General features: G+C 49.2%; 2 protein-coding genes across 2 annotated transcripts in view; one reads left to right on the forward strand and one right to left on the reverse strand.

Moving 5' to 3' along the window:
* The window catches only part of ltk (leukocyte receptor tyrosine kinase), an 85895-nt gene that overhangs the window by 56019 nt on the left and 11541 nt on the right, over window positions 1–18335 (forward strand). Inside the window, exons 11-19 of the mRNA XM_030116845.1 lie at window positions 11280–11351; window positions 11457–11631; window positions 12438–12588; window positions 12693–12821; window positions 13078–13234; window positions 15878–16063; window positions 16303–16401; window positions 17177–17338; window positions 17428–17541. Of these exons, the coding sequence (XP_029972705.1) occupies window positions 11280–11351; window positions 11457–11631; window positions 12438–12588; window positions 12693–12821; window positions 13078–13234; window positions 15878–16063; window positions 16303–16401; window positions 17177–17338; window positions 17428–17541 (1245 nt within the window). The remainder of the gene's footprint in view (window positions 1–11279; window positions 11352–11456; window positions 11632–12437; window positions 12589–12692; window positions 12822–13077; window positions 13235–15877; window positions 16064–16302; window positions 16402–17176; window positions 17339–17427; window positions 17542–18335) is intronic.
* Window positions 4611–7219, reverse strand: LOC115407064 (polyadenylate-binding protein 1-like). Its single transcript, XM_030117421.1, has 9 exons — window positions 7027–7219; window positions 6674–6867; window positions 6415–6533; window positions 6169–6308; window positions 5992–6086; window positions 5771–5908; window positions 5506–5601; window positions 5070–5312; window positions 4611–4754 (listed from the first exon to the last, which is right to left on the reverse strand). Exons 1-9 carry the CDS (start codon window positions 7217–7219, stop codon window positions 4611–4613), a joined length of 1362 nt encoding a protein of 453 aa, XP_029973281.1.

Below are 18335 nucleotides of genomic sequence, written 5' to 3' on the forward strand. Positions count from 1 at the left end.
TCTCTGCTCCGCTCAGCTCCGGACCGCTGCGCTCCGGACCGCTCCGTTTGTTCAAAACCCACAGCGTCCGCTTTGCTCCGCTGCGTCTCTATTCCGCCCGGCCGGAGAAGCAGAGCAGCGCATGCGCTATTTCGCATCAACCTCCAAAAGCTGAGCAGTCTGGGCCACACTGGCATCTTTCTCTGTACATCCGGGTAGAAAGGATGACTGGGGTCATATAAAATTTTATGATTCTCCACTTCCAAAATCAGCGTCTCTTCATCCTGGTTGTTGTGCTTCAACACGCTGAATTTCGTGCAACAGGATGTTGACATTCGGGCCATTCAGAATAAAATGCATACATGGTCCTGAATAGGCTATGTATTTTGTAGAAAACACGAAATTTATGGACAATAGCCTGCAAATGGGCCATATATGCAGCTGTGTAAACATTCAGAAACGTTCGACTATAGTTTGATTACAGGCAAAACAGAAGTTTGTCAAAAAAAATTTGATAGTGTGTTTTAATTTTTGTTTGCCCGCTTTTTAAAGTGTATATTTTAATCAGTATGGTACGTCTATTCGTGATATATCCGACAATTAATGTGACGGAAAAAAAAAAGTCTTTTAACAGTTTAAAGTTTTAATAAAGACAAAATGATTTTATTTTGTATAAAACCGGAGGTTGTTGGAGTTCTCTTTCCTGTTTAGTGCATCTGAACTGTGGAAATTTATGCGTATGGAGACCTGACGGACCGGACCGGAGAGAAAAATAGACCTCGGCTCTATTTTGGACTGACGGAGCGGAGCAGAGCGGACCGGAGCAGAGCGGAGGCTATGAAATCCGCTACAGTCATTAAAATAGCAACGTATTTGCTGCGGCGGTCGGACCGGAGCTGAGCTGAGCGCAGACGGAGCGGACCGGAGGATGTGGAATTTAGGGGTTAGTGTGATTTTACAGCAGGTTTGAGGTCAGTGACAGCAGCTCTCGTGCCCAAATATGGTGAAATACGTCAAGTCGTTAGAGTGGGAGAGCAGAAACACACAGTTTCTCTTTGGTAAAAAACAGCTGGGGAGTCCATTCCCTTTGGCCAAAGTGAGCAAAAATATCACGTTTGACAGCAAAATTAGTTGTCTTTCAGCGCTGAAGTTTTCAGAGCAGTCAGACTTCTAGTTTTGACAGGGGGAGCCTTAATTGGTAAAGAAAGGGAGATTTTTGAGAGAAATTTTACATAGAGAGTGGAAATCACGGACTCCCTGTTGGATTTAGGTCATGGGTATCAGCGCGAAAGTTGTAGATCTTGACAAGACGAACTCGTCCATGTGTTTTTGATCTCCGTATGACATTCCGACGCGACACAAAGTCCATTTTAATGGTTTTGGGGTGAGGAGTGTTTTGAGATAATTTGATTTGACAGGAAATCACGGACTTCCTGTTGGATTTAGGTCGTTGGTGTCAATTGGTGAATTTTAGATCTCGACAGGACGAACGCGTTCATGTTGATTCGATCTCTCTATGACATTCATGCGGGACACAGTGTCTATTGTAGTGTTTCAAGTGGGTTTTCAGACTTCAACTTTAAGGGTTAACACCATCCACACCCTGAGACTTTGAAAAAGTTTATAACAACTTCTGAAGAGAAACTTGTCCTCTATTATTTGGCGCCACTCTGACGTCTCTACGACAAGCGGTCTCGGACAAGATAATGTTTAAATGACGAGTCATTTTTTGCCAAATTTTACACTGAAAGGGAAATAGCAGACTTCCTGTTGGATTTAGGTATAGGTGTTTCTCCGGGTGAATTTTAGATCTCGATGAGATGAACGCTTGAGCGTTGCTTTGATCTCTCTACGACATTCCTCCGGGCCGTGGTGGCTATTTTACTGTTTCTAGGTGGCGCTAGAGAGCAGATGGGGTTATGGGGTTAATTTCTGTATTTTATCAAATGTTTCTCAAATCAAATGTTTTGGTTAGCAGCCATTGGCTAACCTGAAACAACCGTGAATTACAGTCTCGTTCATCTATCAGTGAGCGCCTGCTCTCCCTCACCACTCCTCGTCTGCCCACCAGACAGTTTGACTCTTTATTTGCTTCTTCTGACTGGCAGCGCTGGCTTTGTTCATCCTGCTATTCAAATGCATTGAGGTCCACCTGACGTCCTCCCTCTGCAGCTGGTGAATGGACCAACAGGCTCTCTGAGACCAGGGCAGTTCCAGGGGTCCAGAGCTCACCTGAAAGATCTGGATCTGAGTTCAGGGGAGCTTTCACACCCTGGAAAATCTGGATTTTACAGGAATATACTGAACAGACCCTAAGTTATGTTGGGGCCTGGCTATTAAGAGCTTTATAGGTGAAAAGAAGGATTTTAAATCCTGTTGGAGGAACAGGAAGCCAGTGAAGAGAAGCTAATATTGGGCTGATATTTGTCCTGCTGGTTCTTGTCAGAACTCTGGCTGCAGCATTGGTCCAGTTTACATGGGTGTCTTTTTCAATCCGATTACAAACAATGGTATTAAATCCATTTGTATAAATGGATGGCAGAACGTTCAATCCTCGTATACAAGGGCCCCAGGTGAAGTGGATTACGCGGCGTCCTCCCAAATGGACGACATCCGTGACATTCGCACAAAGTCTCTCACAGAATTTTCAGGTTCTGATCTTTAGCTTTGCAGCCAGCAGGCCTCAGAGCCAAGCAATGTGTTTTTATCTGCTGGAAATCTGCTTGCTCTGTCAGCTCTCTCAGAGTTTTCATTGACAAAAGTGTTTCCCAACCACCGTCGAGTACTTCTGCTTGTTTTTCACTTTTGAATTTTAAACACTTTATTGTATTTATTAAAGACTATGAGGGTTCTTTACTTTGTGGATAATGGAGAATTGATACTGTAACGATGGGAGAACTATCGATGTCTGCATGACTGGTGAGACACATGAAAACACTGCTGTCTGTAATTCAATCACTGCTTTATGTGTCAGATGTAGGTTGATTTTTAATTTGCCAAAACTTAAAGGGGACATATTATGCTATTTTTCAGTCATGTCATGTTGGTCTCAGAAGTCCAAAAACATAATATTTAAGTTTGTTTGCCCCAAATTCATCCTTTCTTCGGAGTTTCAGCGGTCTAATCGTCGCTCTGAGGAGCCCTCGTCAGAACAGGTTGTTTCTGAGTCAGACTGAAGTTCTTCTTCCTCCTTTTCATCATGTAAACTACATCGATCAAAGACAGATTCTTGAAGATTTGTTTGATGCATTCAAATATTTATTTGTTTTATGTTTTAGAGAGATAGTCATTTTTTTATTTTCCTTTTCTATGCTTCTTTTTCTATTTCCTTCCCTCTGTGTTTGTAATGAAGATGTTATCGATTTTTTCAGAGGTTTTATGATGAAATATATGATATCAATCATTTTTGTTGGCAGTTTTGCTGCTTCGATGCTTCTTTCTTTGTTTTTGTTGTCTTTTTTTCTCCTTTCTTCATCGTTCATGAAACTATTCCATCTCTTCATAGGCAGGGATCAAACCGGGGCCGAATGTAGGGTCAATACCGGGGGCAGAGGTGGGGATCTGGTCAGGGCTGCACATCGGGCTCATATTGGGGCCGAATGTTGTGCCCACAGTTGGGGCATTCCCAAGGCTCCCACTGGGTGTGTGAGTGGGCCTCCTGCTGGGGGGGCGTGTGGGGCCCACGTCTGAAGCGTGCGTTACGCTCCCGCTGAGGGCGCACGTAGGGCCCATGTTGCGGACGCCGGTGGGGCTCACGTCGGTCACGTGCACGGGACCGCCACTGTTGGTGAGGCTGCTGCTGGAGGTGTGGGTGGTCCTCATTCTGGAGGTCTGGGTGAGGCTGCTGATGGAGGTCTGGGTGAGGCTGCTGATGGAGGTCTGGGTGAGGCTGCTGATGGAGGTCTGGGTGAGGCTGCTGATGGAGCAGTGGGTGAGGCTGCTGATGGAGCAGCGGGTGAGGCTACTGCTGGAGGTCTGGGTGAGGCTGCTGATGGAGCAGTGGGTGAGGCTGCTGCTGGAGGTCTGGGTGAGGGTGCTGATGGAGGTCTGGGTGAGGCTGCTGATGGAGCAGTGGGTGAGGCTGCTGATGGAGGTCTGGGTGAGGCTACTGATGGAGGTCTGGGTGAGGCTGCTGATGGAGCAGTGGGTGAGGCTGCTGATGGAGGTCTGGGTGAGGCTGCTGATGGAGCAGTGGGTGAGTCTGCTGATGGAGGTCTGGGTGAGGCTGCTGATGGAGGTCTGGGTGAGGCTGCTGATGGAGGTCTGGGTGAGGCTGCTGATGGAGGTCTGGGTGAGGCTGCTGCTGGAGCAGTGGGTGAGGCTGCTGATGGAGCAGTGGGTGAGGCTGCTGGAGGTCTGGGTGAGGCTGCTGGAGCAGTGGGTTTTTCTATTTCCTTCCCTCTGTGTTTGTAATGAAGATTTTATCGATTTTTTCAGAGGTTTTATGATGAAATATATGATATCAATCATTTTTGTTGGCAGTTTTGCTGCTTCGATGCTTCTTTCTTTCTTTTTGTTGTCTTTTTTTCTCCTTTCTTCATCGTTCATGAAACTATTCCATCTTTTCATAGGCAGGGATCAAACCGGGGCCGAATGTAGGGTCAATACCGGGGGCAGAGGTGGGGATCTGGTCAGGGCTGCACATCGGGCTCATATTGGGGCCGAATGTTGTGCCCACAGTTGGGGCATTCCCAAGGCTCCCACTGGGTGTGTGAGTGGGCCTCCTGCTGGGGGGGCGTGTGGGGCCCACGTCTGAAGCGTGCGTTACGCTCCCGCTGAGGGCGCACGTAGGGCCCATGTTGCGGACGCCGGTGGGGCTCACGTCGGTCACGTGCACGGGACCGCCACTGTTGGTGAGGCTGCTGCTGGAGGTCTGGGTGAGGCTGCTGATGGAGCAGTGGGTGAGGCTGCTGATGGAGGTCTGGGTGAGGCTGCTGATGGAGGTCTGGGTGAGGCTGAAGGAGGTCTGGGTGAGGCTGCTGATGGAGGTCTGGGTAAGGCTGCTGATGGAGCAGTGGGTGAGGCTGCTGCTGGAGGTTCGGGTGAGGCTGCTGATGGAGGTCTGGGTGAGGCTGCTGCTGGGGGTGTACCTGTGGGTCCTGCCGGGGTCGCCTGTAAGGCTGATACCGGGGTCCCATGTAGGCCTCCCGTCGGGGTCGCATACAGGGCCCCTGCTGGAGACGGACACCGGGGCAAGCCCAGGCCAGCACCACATAGAGGGCCCTGGTGCCCAACACACGGCCGTTCATCTCCTTAATGGCCTTGCTGGCCTCCTCGGGGGACGAAAAACACACAAACCCAAACCCTTTGCACCGTTCCCCCTCTCTCACCACCTGTGGAAGAGACACAAGTTTAACTCTTTGAGTTCAGGTATGAAAACATTCAATTAAACATCGTCTTTCTCAGAGTTCCTACTCATTCAAAATGTCTGTCACCTGAGTTTACACAAGACGTATTGACATACGACAGGAATTAGGAATTAGAAATCCATTAAAGTTTGTAATTCACTGCTGCTTGACTGCTCACCTTGACGCTTACGATGCTTCCAAACTCACTGAAAGCTCTGTACAGACGCTCCTCATTCATGTCTGAATCCAAGTTGTGGATATACAGGTTGACCCCCTAGTTAATTCAAGGACAAAGGAGAAGTTAGTGCCACCCGAATGACAGTCATTCACTTTCTGTAAACAGTACAGCCTGGACTCAGAGGTCCTCTGCCACTTTCATTCTGAGGGTGAAGGATCTGCTCCTCAGAAAGTGATCAGACACATGAGTTCAGTGACCTACTGACCTGATACCTGCCCCCGCGATCCAGGGTCTCGGGCTCAAACCGGCGCCTGAGCTCGATCTGCCGCTCTCCTCTCTTCTGGGCACGACACACAAACAGCTGCCGGCCGTTCAGGTATTTGCCGTTAAGGTCGTCCACCGCCTGGGAGGAAATAAACATGGTTATCGTGATTTGAAGCAGAATGTGTCATCTATCCGTCAGTCGTCCTCAGAAGTGGTTCTTACCTTCTGTGCGTCCTCATGTGTCTCAAACCGGGCAAATCCAAATCCCTTCGACCCTCCGTTCTCGTCCCTCATCACACAGACGCTGGATGTGGGTCCTGTCATAAACAGCAGCTGATTAATATCGGCTCACATCCTCAGCTGTGAATGCTGAGTGGAGATTAAATCTGACTCTCTTACCGTATTTGCTGAAGAGCTCTTTTAGCCTCCCATCATCCATGTCGTCTCCAAAGTTCTTGACATAGACGTTGGTAAACTCCCTGGCCTGTATCGCAAGCTCAGCCTCCCTGTCCTCGTACGGCTGGAACGGTTCAATTGTTCTGTTGAAGAAAATATCATGAAACATAAAGTCAAATGTGTCAAAACCTGCCTTCATAACTTGCAGTAGCAGGATGGAGCAGTTTGAGGAGCAGAAATCACACTTACACTTGCTGGTCGTTAAACAGCATTCCGTTCAGCGTCTTAGTGGCCCGCTCAGCGGCCTCTGCCGTCTCGAAGTGGACGTAGCCATAACCCCTGGAGATGTTGTTGTCGTCACAGGCCACCTAGAAAGAGGAAGAGCCAGGAGTCAGAAACATTCACGAGCATCATGCATTTTCACAAAAACAATCAACTCCACAAGATTCAAGACTGTTTTGCAAAGTAAACGCTCTACATGTCAACAGGGCAAGGCCCCCGTACTCACTTTACAGGACAGCACTGTCCCGAAGGCCGAGAACGTGTCCAGGAGGGCCAGGCTGTCGATGGACTTGTCGAGGTTCTTGATGAGGATGTTGGCCGCTCCGCTGGCTCTCTGGGAGGGGTCATGTTGGCACCACATGATCCGCGCCGGCCGGCCGTTGATCGTAGTGAATGCCAATTCGTCCAGGGCTCGCTCAGCTACACACAGACCACAGAAAAGACAAAAAGAAAAACAACAGCTTGTTAACAGGGTCGCCCCTCGAGATGCAGCATCACACAGGACTAAGACTGAAACCATGAAGAGAGACACTCTGGAGGCTCAGCGCCTCCTTTAGAGCTTGTTTAGATAAAACTCACCATCTTGGCGGTTCTGGTAGTTCACAAAACCATAACCAAGGGAGCGGCGGGTCAGGCGGTGTCTGCACACCCTCACGGAGATGACGGGCCCCACCTGGCTGAAGGCCTCATATATCATCATCTCAGTGGTGCTGGGGTGCAGGTCTCCCACATAGAGAGAAGCCGTCGGGTTGATGGGCGAAAACTGGTCCATAATCATTGTCTTTCTCTTCCTGGAACCTGACAACTGAAAAGACATTGGTTCAGAACGTCAGTATTTGCTTAAGTGTCCAATATCACAGCAATAACAAATACTATTCACAGTTTTAGTGGAAACTTATAGAAACTCTCATTTAAAAACAAGTTTTCTTACATCTCTCAGTGAACACTGCTCTAAAGGTTCTCTCTCCTGCCCAAATGTACTCATAAGATACTGCCAGAAGATTGTCCTCGGTCCAAATGTACTCTAACACTGAAATCCACAAAGATCTCGCAAACAGAAGCTCAGTCAGAAGTGTCTAACTCGCTGGTGGGTGATGTCTCTCCTCAGTAGGCCGCTGTGCCGATCCGGAGCTCTGAATAGTTCAGAATGGAGAGCTGAGTCTGGAGGTCCAGTACATCAGCTCTGGTGATGTCATCACAGCTTCACTTTGATTCACATTCCAATGAAAGATGATGTCATCAAATTCCCCATCGCAATCTGCACACACTGTTGCTATGGAAACCAGTTGGGCACATTATGTTGACTGCAGTATTAATGCAGTAGAGTTCTCTCGCCCCCACAGCCACATTTCTGGCTCAATCTCAACATATTATACATTAAATCATAGCTACAGTCCTTGTGATTCTCACAATGCTTTCTTTTTCTCTCTATCTCAATTTTTTCTCTTGCCAGATGTGTTTGTTTGAGGAGAGTGCAGATTTTTCTCCCATCCGCTCCAATGCATTCTGCAGAGAGATTGTCTGGCTGAATCCAAAGGTTTCCGCATTTTAATAAACTCATTCCTGCTACATGGATGATCCTACAGACTTGACAATTCAGTTCATTTCTATGAAAGGCTTCTGATGCTCACAGTAAAAAAATCTTTTTCAGTTTCACCTCTGGGTTACTGAAATGTAACATTTCTGCAACCATACAAACTGGATGAAAAACTGCTCAGATCTCAGCTCAGACCTCACAGTGAAAATAGATGTGTGACGCACGCGCACACACACACACACACACACACACACACACACACACACACACACACACACACACACACACACACACACACACACACACACACACGCTCAGTCTTGTATTTCTATCCTTGTGGGGACCGTCCATTGACTCCCATTCATGTCTAGCCCCTAACCCTGACCCTAACCCTAACCCTAACCCACACCACAACAAAGCCTAACCCTAAAGAAATGTTTTTGCACTTTTACTTTTTTCAGTAACAACAACATGGTCAAGAAAACACTGTTTCTCCTACTTAGGACCGGAAAAAGGTCCCCACAAGGCACGTCATTCCACGTTTTGCTATCCTTGTGGGGACATTTGGCCCCGACAAGGATAGAAATACAAGAACACACATACACACACACACACACACACACACACACACACACACACACACACACACACACACACACACACTTTTGTCACTTACATTAGGGAGGCACAGCATGGCCCTCTTGATTATGAAAAACACCACCATCACCATGGAGGGGTGGAGAAGGTTGCAGTTGCAGGAACAGCGTGAGTGTGTCGAGGTGTGAGGGTAGGAGGGGGCGTTTCCGTAAACCCACTGATGAGTGAGGATTCAGAACTTTTAGTCAATTCGAGCAGAGATGGGGAGCCAGTCCTTGGAGGATGGGTGTTGTCCGTCCATCCGTCCATCTCCCTGGTCCAGGTCCAGGACTGGGTCTCGGAAGCAGGGATGCCCAGACTTCCCTGTCCCCAGACACCTCCTCCAGCGCTTCATGGAGGATCCCGAGGCGTTACTAAGCCAGCCAAGAGACATAGTCTCACCAGGGTGTGACTCAGCAAAAAATAATTGTTTCTCCCTTGGAGAAAACAATTATGAAATCTCACAATTTGAGCAAAAACCAAAAACACAAGGTGATTCAAGGTAGCAGTGAGGTGATTTTGTATTTTCAGATCAAGGTGAATTAGTAAGAGTTTTGTGTATACAGGTAAATTTGTGCACTAAGGCTACAGTGAAATAACACTGGTGATAGTGAAATAACACACTTACAGAATAACTGCAATGAACAGGTATACAAGGTGATGGGATTGTGTATTTACATGACTGTTAGATGAGGTTTTTGTGCTGTGAGGATGAGGATCCTGGCTCCAGGGTAGGAGTGGTCAGTCATCATCTCTTCTCCTCAGTTCAGGGTGGTCCTGGCATCACGCAGACGCTTCAGAAAGGCTGAACAAAAAGCACAATCGGCCCATCAGCAGATGACATGCTGCAGTCTCATCTTGTCTGACACGACTGTTCAAGAAATACTTTGCCAACAAAAGAAACATGACTATACTGACATGTTTTCATATTCACTGGTCTTGAAACCATTTGAAGCATTGGAGATGGTGTGGAGATGACACACTCTACCAACCGATCCCAAACAGAGACTATTATAGAGACAGACCAGCAGAGACTCGTCAGCCAGTCCCTGGACCCTTTGAACGAGAGTCTAAATCCACACCTGATTTCTTTAAAATAACAACAAAACTACACTAAAGTGGTAATTACACAACTGACTGAGTGTGATTTTACAGCAGGTTTGAGGTCAGTGACAGCAGCTCTCGTGCCCAAATATGGTGAAATACGTCAAGTCGTTAGAGTGGGAGAGCAGAAACACACAGTTTCTCTTTGGTAAAAAACAGCTGGGGAGTCCATTCCCTTTGGCCAAAGTGAGCAAAAATATCACGTTTGACAGCAAAATTAGTTGTCTTTCAGCGCTGAAGTTTTCAGAGCAGTCAGACTTCTAGTTTTGACAGGGGGAGCCTTAATTGGTAAAGAAAGGGAGATTTTTGAGCAAAATTTTACATACAGAGTGGAAATCACGGACTCCCTGTTGGATTTAGGTCATGGGTATCAGCGCGAAAGTTGTAGATCTTGACAAGACGAACTCGTCCATGTGTTTTTGATCTCCGTACGACATTCCGACGGGACAAAAAGTCCATTTTAATGGTTTTGGGGTGAGGCGTGTTTTGAGATAAATTTGATTTGACAGGAAATCACGGACTTCCTGTTGGATTTAGGTCGTTGGTGTCAACTGGTGAATTTTAGATCTCGACAGGACGAACGCGTTCATGTCGATTCGATCTCTCTACGACATTCATGCGGGACACAGTGTCTATTGTAGTGTTTCAAGTGGGTTTTCAGACTTCAACTTTAAGGGTTAACACCATCCACACCCTGAGACTTTGAAAAAGTTTATAACAACTTCTGAAGAGAAACTTGTCCTCTATTATTTGGCGCCACTCTGACGTCTCTACGACAAGCGGTCTCGGACAAGATAATGTTTAAATGAGGAGTCATTTTTTGCCAAATTTTACACTGAAAGGGAAATAGCGGACTTCCTGTTGGATTTAGGTATAGGTGTTTCTCCGGGTGAATTTTAGATCTCGATGAGATGAACGCTTGAGCGTTGCTTTGATCTCTCTACGACATTCCTCCGGGCCGTGGTGGCTATTTTACTGTTTCTAGGTGGCGCTAGAGAGCAGATGGGGTTATGGGGTTAATTTCTGTATTTTATCAAATTTTTCATCTGTCCAGATGTGCGTGCCAAATTTGGTGAGTTTTTGTGCATGTTTAGGGGGTCAAATTTGGTGTCAAACTAGTGGTGATGATAATAAGAAGAAACGGAGGAAGAATGGAGGCCTTGCCCTCAGGCGAGGGTCTGAGGCCACCTCGCCCTCGGGCTCGGCCCCTAATAAGACTCGGCAGTAAGTAAGTATCAGTGCAGAGAGGAGTTTGACAGGAGAATAGTCTGGAGACGAGGCATCCTGCAGCTTCCATGCTGTGCCTCGCCGCCCCTGCAGAACCTCACACTGCTCCGAAGACGAGAACGTCTATAAATACCTGCGTGCTGCAAATAAACGAAGTGAAGCGCGTCGTTGACATGTTGCTACCTGATAATTCTCAGGAGCCGCCGTATGTCCACGAAGCAGCTCCCTTCCTCTGTTCTGTCAGGTAATAATGTTTGATCCAGTGAAAGCAGCAGGATAACCGGGTCTTCTTCTCTGCCTTGCCCTCTGGCTCTCTGCCTCTCCTCAGATCTCAACTCTCTGCTGCCCGTGACCGACTTTGAGGATTTCTTGAGCCCTCTACCCGAGCCGTCTGCTTCAGGTAGTCTGCAGCAGAATAATCCTTTTGAACAATGACCTTGGTATTTCACCCTGTATTATTATTTTTTTTTCACGTTTCACTTCTTTCTCGGTCCTCTCTCTGCAGAAGTGTCTCTGATGACTTGGTGGTTTAACTCATGCGGCGCCAGCGGGCCTCAGGGTCCGACCCAGGCCCAGTGCGACAGCACCTACCGGAACACGAACGTCAGCGTGACGGTGGCGAAGGAGGGCTCGCTGAGGGGAGTGCAGATGTGGAGGGTGCCTGCCACAAACAGATACCTGTAAGGAAGCCGCTCCAGACGCATTTCCCAGAAGGCTAAGTGCAATTCAATCAGCATGAGAGACAGTAATTCTGAAATGAAGGTCAGAAGTTCAGATATAAGGCAGCAAATCCAGCTTTGAGCGTCTTTCCTGAGAAATCCTCCATCTTTCCTGCAAAGCTGAGGCATGAAGGATTCCACTCTCTACTTTTATATGCATTCCAGCAGAAAGGAAAATATGCATTTTCAAGCTTTTTAGCAGGATTTATTAGTTTGCGGTGCAGACTGGCTGAGGGAGTCAGAGAAAATGGATCGGTGATCTATTGCTTTTATATTTCCTGTCTCATCTTGTTTGTTTGAGCCAGCGGTTCTGCCAGTGGTTTTATTATTGATTGTCCTTCCAGATCCGTCAGTCACGGATCATGGTGAAACCAAAAGCAGACTCGCACAAGGGAAACGGTTCAAATCGTTTATTCGAAAGATCAGGGCGAAGGTGTCTGAGACCAGATCTGATTGGATTATCCAGCAGTCAGGCCGAAGGTCCAGAAAGAGGAGAAATCCAAAACACACACAAGGAGAGCGCGAGATGTTGAGACAGGAACAGGAACGTAAATTAACGATCTGGCGCCGACAGTCAGAAGAGACGGCAATAAATACATGAGGGAGACACAGGTGACACACTTTAACACAGATGTTGGATTCATGAGGCTCATTTAGGATCAATCCAAACTTCAGCGGCTTTTTTCTCTGCAAAGCTGCTCGTGTGTCTTCTTTCGACCTGTAAAAGCTTGGCTGACAGAATCCAACCCCCGCCTGATCTCCCGCAGGATCTCTGCTTACGGGGCTGCAGGCGGGAAAGGAGCCAAGAACCACAACAAACGCAACCACGGCGTCTTCATATCCGCCATATTTCCTCTGGAGAAAGGAGAGACGCTGTACATCCTGGTGGGCCACCAGGGAGAGGACGCGTGCCCCGGGGTGAGGGTGGGGGGGGGGGGGGGGGGGGGGGGGGGGGTCTCCCTCCGCCTGGATTCATGTTTCTGTGAAGTCCCTCTCTGACTCTCTCTCTCCTGACGCTGCAGAGGAATCCTCACACCCAGAAGATCTGCCTCGGCGAGTCGTCTGTGATTGAAGACAACCTGCGGACGGAGGCCGGCGCAGAGTGGGCGGGGGGCGGAGGCGGCGGCGGGGGCGCCACCTACGTCTTCAAGGTGACAAAAGACGCTTCTCTCGATGGTTTCTGGGGGTTTGTGGGCTTCAGGCAGGGGACGAGCCTGCAGGTTAATCCAGAGAGCTGCTGGGTCGCGTTCAGACATAACTGGAAACTGATCTGTGTTCAGTTTCAGAAAGAGATGGACATGCACATATATGTGTGTGTGTGTGTGTTTTATATCCCTTTACCTTTTCTGGTCCATTGTCGTCTAACTCATCCCTCCCCTCTGCCTCTATGCACCCTGGCTGAGTCAGATGGAGGGAGGTGATCTGGTTCCTTTGCTGATCGCCGCTGGAGGAGGAGGAAACTCCTACATGGAGGACCCCGAGTCCAGCCTGGACCAGATCCCTCTGGAGCAGTTTGAGAACAGCACCAACGCTCCCAGCACCAGTGGTCGAACCGGGGCGGCAGGTAGCAGCTGCACTTCACCACCGTCAACACCAGCAAAGCTCGGCAGCTGCTCCTGGGTCGCGGGTTTGAGTGGAATTCACGTTTGGTTGACGCAGGTCACAGGAAACGACCGGGATGTCATGTGGACAAAGTCAAGGCTGAGCTGTCCTGCAGGACGTCATGACTAATGCCTGTCACACCGCAGGGGCATCGGCGAGTCCCAGCAGCAGTCCAGGTGGCTGATGGGAGTTGTTTTTCAGGAGCTGAGGGTTATGTGGAGGCTGTGAAACAGTCAGGATGAAGAAAGAGCAACAGTTTCTTTCACACAGCAAAACAATAGCTTCTCCGTGTGCTGACATTGGGTTTGCTTTATCCCCTGACTTCATACAAAAACAGCATTCCAGAAGAGACTATCAAACTTTACACAACACACACACACACACACACACACACACACACACACACTGCGACCAGTTTCCCAGTGGTGGTTCTGGGCGACCCTGATGACCTTCTGCAGACTCTCAGCGGCTCTGAATGAGGAAGGTGTGAGTGGAGGCGACAGGGTTTCCTCTGTGTGTGTTTAAGGTCTGAAGTGTGTGTGTGTGTTCTCAGACATAGATAATAGGATCTATGTGGCTCAGGTTTCTGCTTCACCCTCGGGTTCAAACAGCACATACATGCAGAGAGGATTCCTGGTGAAAAAGCATTGTGGGTAAATCGGCTCTGACCGGCGCAGTCAGAGCATCGCTCGTCTCGTCTCAGTGAATCCTCCGTGAGGCTGATAAAGACCAGACTGAGAGGAGAAGGGTGTGTGTGTGTGTGTGTGTGTGTGTGTGTGTGTGTGTGTGTGTGTGTGTGTGTGTGTGTGTGTGTGTGAACTCTAAAACTCCCTCAGGAAGCGTGTTATTCGTTTGAAACCGGTGTTTTTCTGCCCTTCAGAGGAGATTACGGCTCTTCATCGTGTGCTGGTTCAACCTTTGTTTTCCGCTCTGTCTCCATTCCTCTGCCTTATTGAATCTAAAGCTTCTCTGTAAGTTTAAAGCCAGCAGAAAACATTCAAGTTACTGCTTGAATTGTTGTTTGTTTTAACCATGAAAGCTTTGTTCGCCGTCTGTCAGAAACGTCTCTATCTATAAACCACAGATATCACAAAAACAATCTGAACTTTTAGCTGTGGCAGTTTGACTTGAAGAAAAAAGGTCAAAATATAAAAACAAACTTATTGGCTTCAAAAATTCCGATCAGTGTTTGAATAAAAGATATTTTTGATAATATTTTTTTTTAATTTATCCAGATTCCATTGTTCAGTTCTGTAAAGAGAAGCTGAACCATTTTAAATATTTTAGGGCTTATTGGGGCTCCTCCAGGAGGCTCAGGATAACTTCCCTGAACCTTTCACCTGTCCAGCTCTACTGGAAACTCTCTCTGCACCATATTCACCATATTCATATATTAAACTGGAATCGCTCTGCCAGACGTGTATATTGTTTCTAAGATCTCGGAGCAGACATTCCTCCCTGTACGCCTCCGTTAGCTGAACCCAGACCGGGAGGAGGACACGCCCCCGCGTCCTCGGACCTCGCTCCGTCCAGACTGAAGACTGAGCCCCTAGTCCTTAGAAAATCACGGCTTTTATGAGGCGCGCTGATTTCCCTGCCGAGGCGCCAGCTGGCAGCGTCTCGCTCTGATTGCCTCGTCCGAATCAAGATGCTGAGTCTGCAGCCACCAGCAGGATCCCGTGTGTGTGTGTGTGTGTGTGTGTGTGTGTTTGTGTGTGTGTGTGTGGGGGGGGGGGGGGGGGGGGCAGATGTGGCGCCAGGCCAACGCCACTGCAGTTAAACAGGCAGATGAATCCTCTGCAGGCTCTGGGACCTGGGGGCTCGTCCTCCGAGACGAAGACCACCTCACATGATCAGACCAGCTCCGCTCTTTACCGTTGTTGAATGCTATTGGTTCGTTTGTGTTTGGGGGCGGGGCTTACTCATCAAGATGGAAGCAGAAGAAGTCCAGGTGGCGCTGCTTTTATTCAAACTACAGCTTTGTGCATTGAACAGCTGCGGCGGCCATGTTGAAAAACCTCCTGCTTCCTCCTTCCTGGTCAGGTGACCTATTTCCAACCAGGAAGTAGAAAGAGTTTCCATCTCTGCTGTTACAAATCTCCGCATGCAGAAAGTCCAGGAAGAAGATTACACACACACACACTCTGCCCTCCGACCCGCTGCTGTTCACTGGCTTGTTCTCATTTGTCCAAACCCATAACAGCCAGCATCCCGCTCCACACTTCCCTCCCGGATCGGGGCTCAGATTCTCACACTTGTGGATCTTTCAACAGGCTTGTTGCTTTGGCGCTCAGAGCTCACGGTAATGCAGCTGGAAGAGGAAACCCAAAACAGGACGACTTCACAACTCGTCAAATGTTTAACAAGCCTGTAAAAACGGGTTTGTCCGACTTTTCAAAATATTTGTTCTCACCAGACGCCTTAGATTCCAGCTGCAAACTTATGAAAACCAAACTGATGATCTTTTTCTGATTGCGAGCATGTTTGTCTTTATTTTCAGGCTGAGTCAGTTTGTTTGAACCCGTTGTTTTGGTGAGAGAGATGCGTAAATGATGTGACGGTTGCGGACTCGTGTTTGATGTGATCCCTGTTTGTTTGCCGCCAGGTGGAGGCGGGGGCTGGAGGGGTGTCCCCTCCACCGCCCCAGGGGCCGGGAAGTCTCTGGAGGACGGAGCAGAGGGGGGGTCCTCCTGTCCCCTGGCGGTGTCCAGGCTGGGCTGGTCCACTTTTGGCGGTTTTGGAGGAGGAGGAGGAGCGTGCACAGCCGGAGGAGGCGGAGGAGGATACAGAGGTGCGGACATCGTCCAGGACCGCCACGTCTGTCCTCCGGCACCCGGACGCTCCGTGGTGTCTGGAATAATGACGGGAGATATAATCTCTTTCCGTTCTGTTGGTTTCTCGGCCTCGGATCCAGCAGATCACTTTGCTCTGGAATGTAAAACCGTGTTTTCGTTCCACAGTACTGACAGATATGTTTATAATGATCACTTCTGACAAGCATAAACCATCAGACCTCGACTCGTTGTCCAGGAGGCGACGCCGCGCCGACGGACGAGCTGACGGCCGACGGGCAGAACGGGATCTCCTTCATGCATCCGATGGGGGAGATTTTCCTGCAGCCCCTTGCCGGTACGACTCCGTCCCAAACGCCTCATTTTACAGCCTCACATGATGAGGAGGAGGAGCAGCACACAGGTGACGAAAACCCCGCTGTTCTGTTGAAAACTGCACAGGTGGGACGTAGTGTTGTCGTTTTCTGCGATGATAGAAGCAGCGTGCGTTTCGTTATCTCCGCTGCTCGTGCATGTATGAAGTGTTTTCCTGGAGATCTGACTGGTTCAGGGGGGCGAACAGGAAGGTGCTCCACTAATGTGCAGCCTCATGCAGCCACTTTGCTGTGGCGCTCATGTGAAAGACGCCGGCTGCTGCTCAGCAACGCTCTGACCTGGCGGGCAGCATGAAAGACGAGTCAAAGGCCGGAGAGAAACGTGATCGCATTACAACAGTCAGGCTTCACAAATTCAATCTCTGAATGAAACATGTGGTTTATTAGTTTAAAAGAAGGAACGAGCTTCATTTACCTTTGATTCAGAGCATGCTTGAAGAAATAAGAACGCTTTGTTTCGGTCCGTGTTGAATGAAACATGTCAGGAAGCCGGTATCTTCAGTGTCAAAGACCAATAATTGTGTTTAAAGTACATTTAATGTAAGGTGCCGGGAAAAATACTGATGTTTGTGAGGATTAAAGTGCACTTTTTGCACAATTACATGAAACAAAAAAAGCAAAAACGAGAGAAAATCTCTGCAACTCGTGAAGTATTTTTTCAGAAGAAGGCGAGAATCAGAAAAGTGGTGTGCCTGTTGAATTCTGGTCCTGATGAGCGATGTGTTGCTGTGTTTGCAGCCATGGAGAGCCACGGCGAGTGTGACATCAAGGTGCAGCTGAACTGCAGCCACTGCCAGTCGCAGAGCTGCCGGCGGGAGGAGGACTCCCACCTCGTCCTCTGCCTGTGCGACGAGGACCAAGTCCTCGCCGGAGACAACGTCACGTGCGTCGGCGCCGCCGGTACGCCACTGCCGCCGTCCTGAAACAGGCCTGGAGAGTGACGTGTGAGTGAGTGGAAGGTGTGGTAACCCGTCCTCCGGTCTCCCCAGCGCCCCCGCAGGGCCCGGCGCCGCAGGGCCAGATGTCCACCTCGCTGATCCTGGCCGTGGTCATCTCCACCACGCTGAGCGGCGTCGCCCTGGTCTGCGCCGGCGTCCTCCTCAGTAAGAGACTCGTCCAGCTGTGCGCGCAGTCCGTGCCCACCACCTTCCACCGGCTGTGAGCGCAGCTGGACGCACACACACACACACACACACACACACACACACACACACACACACACACACACACACACACTGAAACACACACACACACACTTGCGTGTCCAGATGTTACTAACCGGAGGGACGGAGCAGCTGCCAGAAGGCGCAGCGGGAAGGAGGCGGGTCTGAACTGAGAACTGCTTCGCCACGGCCTGCAGAACCAGCGCCGGGCTGCTTCCTGAGCGCGATTGTTGAACTCCGGGATGTTTCTGTGCTCCGTTCAGTGGAACAGTCACACACTCCACACACTCCACGGACTATAAAAAGCTCCGAGCGTAGACGTTCAGCAGCACCTCCCCTCAGTCTCGCCCGCAGGTGAGATTACATGGAATCTCAGTCACCGTGACTCTCTGCCTGACAAGAGGAAACATTTGCGTTACACAGACCTGAAGAGGACGGGGAAATGAGGAACTGATGTCAAACGGCCGGAGCCGCGGGCGTTGGTCCTCTCAGATAACAGTCCAGCAAATCAGAGAAGTGTTCAGCTGTGAGACAGCGACTTCATCAAAGCACTGCGATGTGGAGGATCTGGAGGGCAGGAGCCTGTTTCTCATGAAGGAAGTGCAGTTCCTCTGCTATCTGTGGAGGAAGCCTCCTGCAGGGGGCGCTAAAGAGCCACGGGGGGGGGGGGGGGGGCAGCAGACAAACATGCAGAGATTTGCTTCTTATTTAAACTGTAAGACTGTCCTGTTAGT

The sequence above is a fragment of the Salarias fasciatus genome, chromosome 19 (genome assembly GCF_902148845.1).
Source record: "Salarias fasciatus chromosome 19, fSalaFa1.1, whole genome shotgun sequence".
NCBI lineage: Eukaryota > Metazoa > Chordata > Actinopteri > Blenniiformes > Blenniidae > Salarias > Salarias fasciatus.

Coding starts and splice junctions, on each gene's coding strand:
- LOC115407064 (XM_030117421.1), bottom strand. CDS start 7,219: ATGGACCAGTTTTCGCCCATCAACCCGACGGCTTCTCTCTATGTGGGA. Junction 6,087..6,168: donor AGAGCTCTTCAGCAAATACG/GTAAGAGAGTCA, acceptor TGTTTATGACAG/GACCCACATCCAGCGTCTGT. Junction 4,755..5,069: donor GACCCCGGCAGGACCCACAG/GTACACCCCCAG, acceptor GTGCGCCCTCAG/CGGGAGCGTAACGCACGCTT.